The sequence below is a fragment of the Macrobrachium nipponense genome, chromosome 36, assembly GCF_015104395.2.
Source record: "Macrobrachium nipponense isolate FS-2020 chromosome 36, ASM1510439v2, whole genome shotgun sequence".
NCBI lineage: Eukaryota > Metazoa > Arthropoda > Malacostraca > Decapoda > Palaemonidae > Macrobrachium > Macrobrachium nipponense.
The window spans coordinates 56,806,119-56,808,618 of record NC_087220.1 but is presented as its reverse complement, the minus strand read 5'-3'; the positions used below and the strand labels follow the sequence as shown (position 1 = coordinate 56,808,618).

General features: G+C 42.4%; 1 protein-coding gene across 1 annotated transcript in view; it reads right to left on the bottom strand.

The window, feature by feature from the left end:
• Positions 1–2,500, bottom strand: part of LOC135203695 (pancreatic lipase-related protein 2-like) — a 13,550-nt gene that overhangs the window by 1,436 nt on the left and 9,614 nt on the right. The window contains exons 5-10 of the mRNA XM_064233597.1: positions 2,198–2,344; positions 1,535–1,781; positions 1,090–1,164; positions 775–884; positions 530–650; positions 164–296 (exon numbers count right to left, since the gene is read on the bottom strand). Coding sequence (XP_064089667.1) covers positions 164–296; positions 530–650; positions 775–884; positions 1,090–1,164; positions 1,535–1,781; positions 2,198–2,344 — 833 coding nt within the window. The remainder of the gene's footprint in view (positions 1–163; positions 297–529; positions 651–774; positions 885–1,089; positions 1,165–1,534; positions 1,782–2,197; positions 2,345–2,500) is intronic.

Genomic DNA, 2,500 nt, shown 5'->3' with positions numbered 1-2,500 from the left:
TTTTGGCTTGACAAAAAAGCAAAAGTATTTGAATAGGTAAAAACTTGAAGGCAATTTTTGCCCTGTGGAAAAGAAGATGCGAAACACTTAGCCCTTTCTAAATTGAGAAACATTACTCCTGCAATTTTTATGGTGGAAACTCAAGAACCAACACTCCACTCACTTCTCTGAGAGCCTCATGGGCTCTGATCTGTCTTTGTTTCCAGTCAGCTTCAGTTGGATGATGGCAAATTCGCCATCATGTTCTCTGGCCTCCGTCGAGTTGCTCACTTCAATGCTTATGCGGTAGTGGTAGCCTGTGATGAAAAAGTGTTTAGTTGTTAGGGTCAGCAATGCGTACTGGGTATAAAATTAAAATATTCTAGAACTTGCAGAGGGCTACAAAGAGTAACAATGATTGCTGTTTCTTCCCTCACTGAGGCCTGTGTTCCATTCTTGACAAAGCGCTAGGGCCAATAGAAAGATGTTATCTCACACTTGCATACTGATTCTACTGTAAGTAAGGTGGCTCCCTGCTCAGCATACTCACCACAGAAAGGACTACGTTCAGTAGTCATTAGGAAGACCTTGGTAAGAGGGGGCTGCTCCAGTCTGGAAGCCCTGAGACCCATGTGGGCGCAGTTGTCATTTGCACATCCCCAGCACTCTCCCTGTTGAGCAAAGAAAAGTCAAGTTATAACAGTGAAATAATTTGCCTTAACACGGCCATTTAGGTTGTCATGATGTCCAGAATTACATGGTAAGGTTTGATTAAGCGAAACTGATAGAACTTACATCAATGAACTCTTGGTAAGAATTGCAGACGACTCCTATGAGGGGACAAGACTGCCGGATGGATTCGGTGAAGAAGTTGATAGCTCTCTTGTGTTGGCAGTTGATGTCGCCTGTCAGAAACCAATGAATTATTTATAGGCTTTCCAGTCCATACATAGCTGGTATTATGGGGTACAGATGATTTAAGTGACCAGGAGAAAAGAGAATTGTTTATGATAGTCTTCCTGCAAGATAACTTGGGACCAGTCTAAAATTGAATTAATAATTTTGGACACATTGCAAGGGATGAGGGGCGAACAGAATGTAAAGACTCACCATTGCATCCAGGCTGGTTATGGCCACCATTTGGATAGAAATCAAGGTCACCTATGGAGTGGGTCATGCCGATGCCTGTGAAGAGAGAGAAATGAAGGTTAGCATTTGACAATAGGTCAGTTTTGGTGGTTTTTATTGAGCCCTGGGCCATTTTAAGTGATGTAATGGTTGAGAAGGGTTTTATAATGAATCATTGTGAAGATGAATAATTAGGTAGATTGTTTGTTTAATAGAATATCTTCTTGATGGGCTTAAAGAACTGTGACGTTTAGCGTTCAGCTACATATGAATTAGCTTTTATTGGACAAGCTTGGGTTAAAGGTAACAGTCCCATTTCCCTGACTGAGTGCAAGGGGTCACAAACCCAGAAAGTTAGGAAGTAAGTAGATAAAATAGAAGGGCAGACCCACGTGCTATTCTATGACTGCCAAAGACCCACGCTTACTTAGAGGGAAGCCAAGAATTGGCGAGTCATCCGTGTGAATGACATCCACAAAGAGAGCATCCGAAGGGTCAAGACGGGTGATGACGTGGGTGTCGTTGAAGTAGGGCTCCGCAGGGTCGAGTCCGGTGATCCTGGGCAGGAGGAGGCCGTAGGAATCCCTCAGATGAGTTCCTGCGTGCCCGCACAGGTGAGCTCCCAAGCTGTGGCCGATCAGGTGGAAGTCTGTGATGGGAATGTCTGCGTATCTCTGTGGACAAAAGGTTGGAGTTTGTTGAAGAGTTGTCAGGAGTGATTCTATGAATGACTTTGTGCTTTGCATAGGAAGTGTCTGTGTTGTTATAAGGCTAACTTACTCTTACAACAGTGGTGATGGATTCTAAGGGAGATTTAACAACATGAATTGGCCCAAGTCTGGAAATTTTAACAATCAAATTGACATAGATGCATGAACGTAAACGCATTTGGAACTATTTTCATTTACATTTAAGACTAAATGGATAAATATTTCTGCAGTGAAAATCAGTCCAAATCAGTAGATATATCCATCTGTCTTGGCTAAATGGAAAACATTAAATAAATTACCACTGCTTGCCAAGGGAGACATATGAATTCTTGATGTATTGAACTTGTTCGGATGCTGATGACTCATACACCATTACTTACATTAAGAGTATAAAGGAGATAAGCCACCTGTGCTCCAACCATGCGTATGTTGGCAACGGCTTGGGTGTATGGTGGCCGGGCTCCGACTGACCAGTCCACTACAATGACATTCTGGTCTTCGTTTCGAAGGAGCTCTCCAATCAGTGTCTGCAGAATGAAATGCAGGGTGTTAGTGCATTTTATATCATGTAATTGAGGGATTTACATGTTTAGTTTTGGTCAAGTTAGAAACAGGTGCCAAAACTCTCAAGTATGTCAGCCTCTGTAATGAATCAGGCTTAGCTGGAGTTATTTAAGAATTTT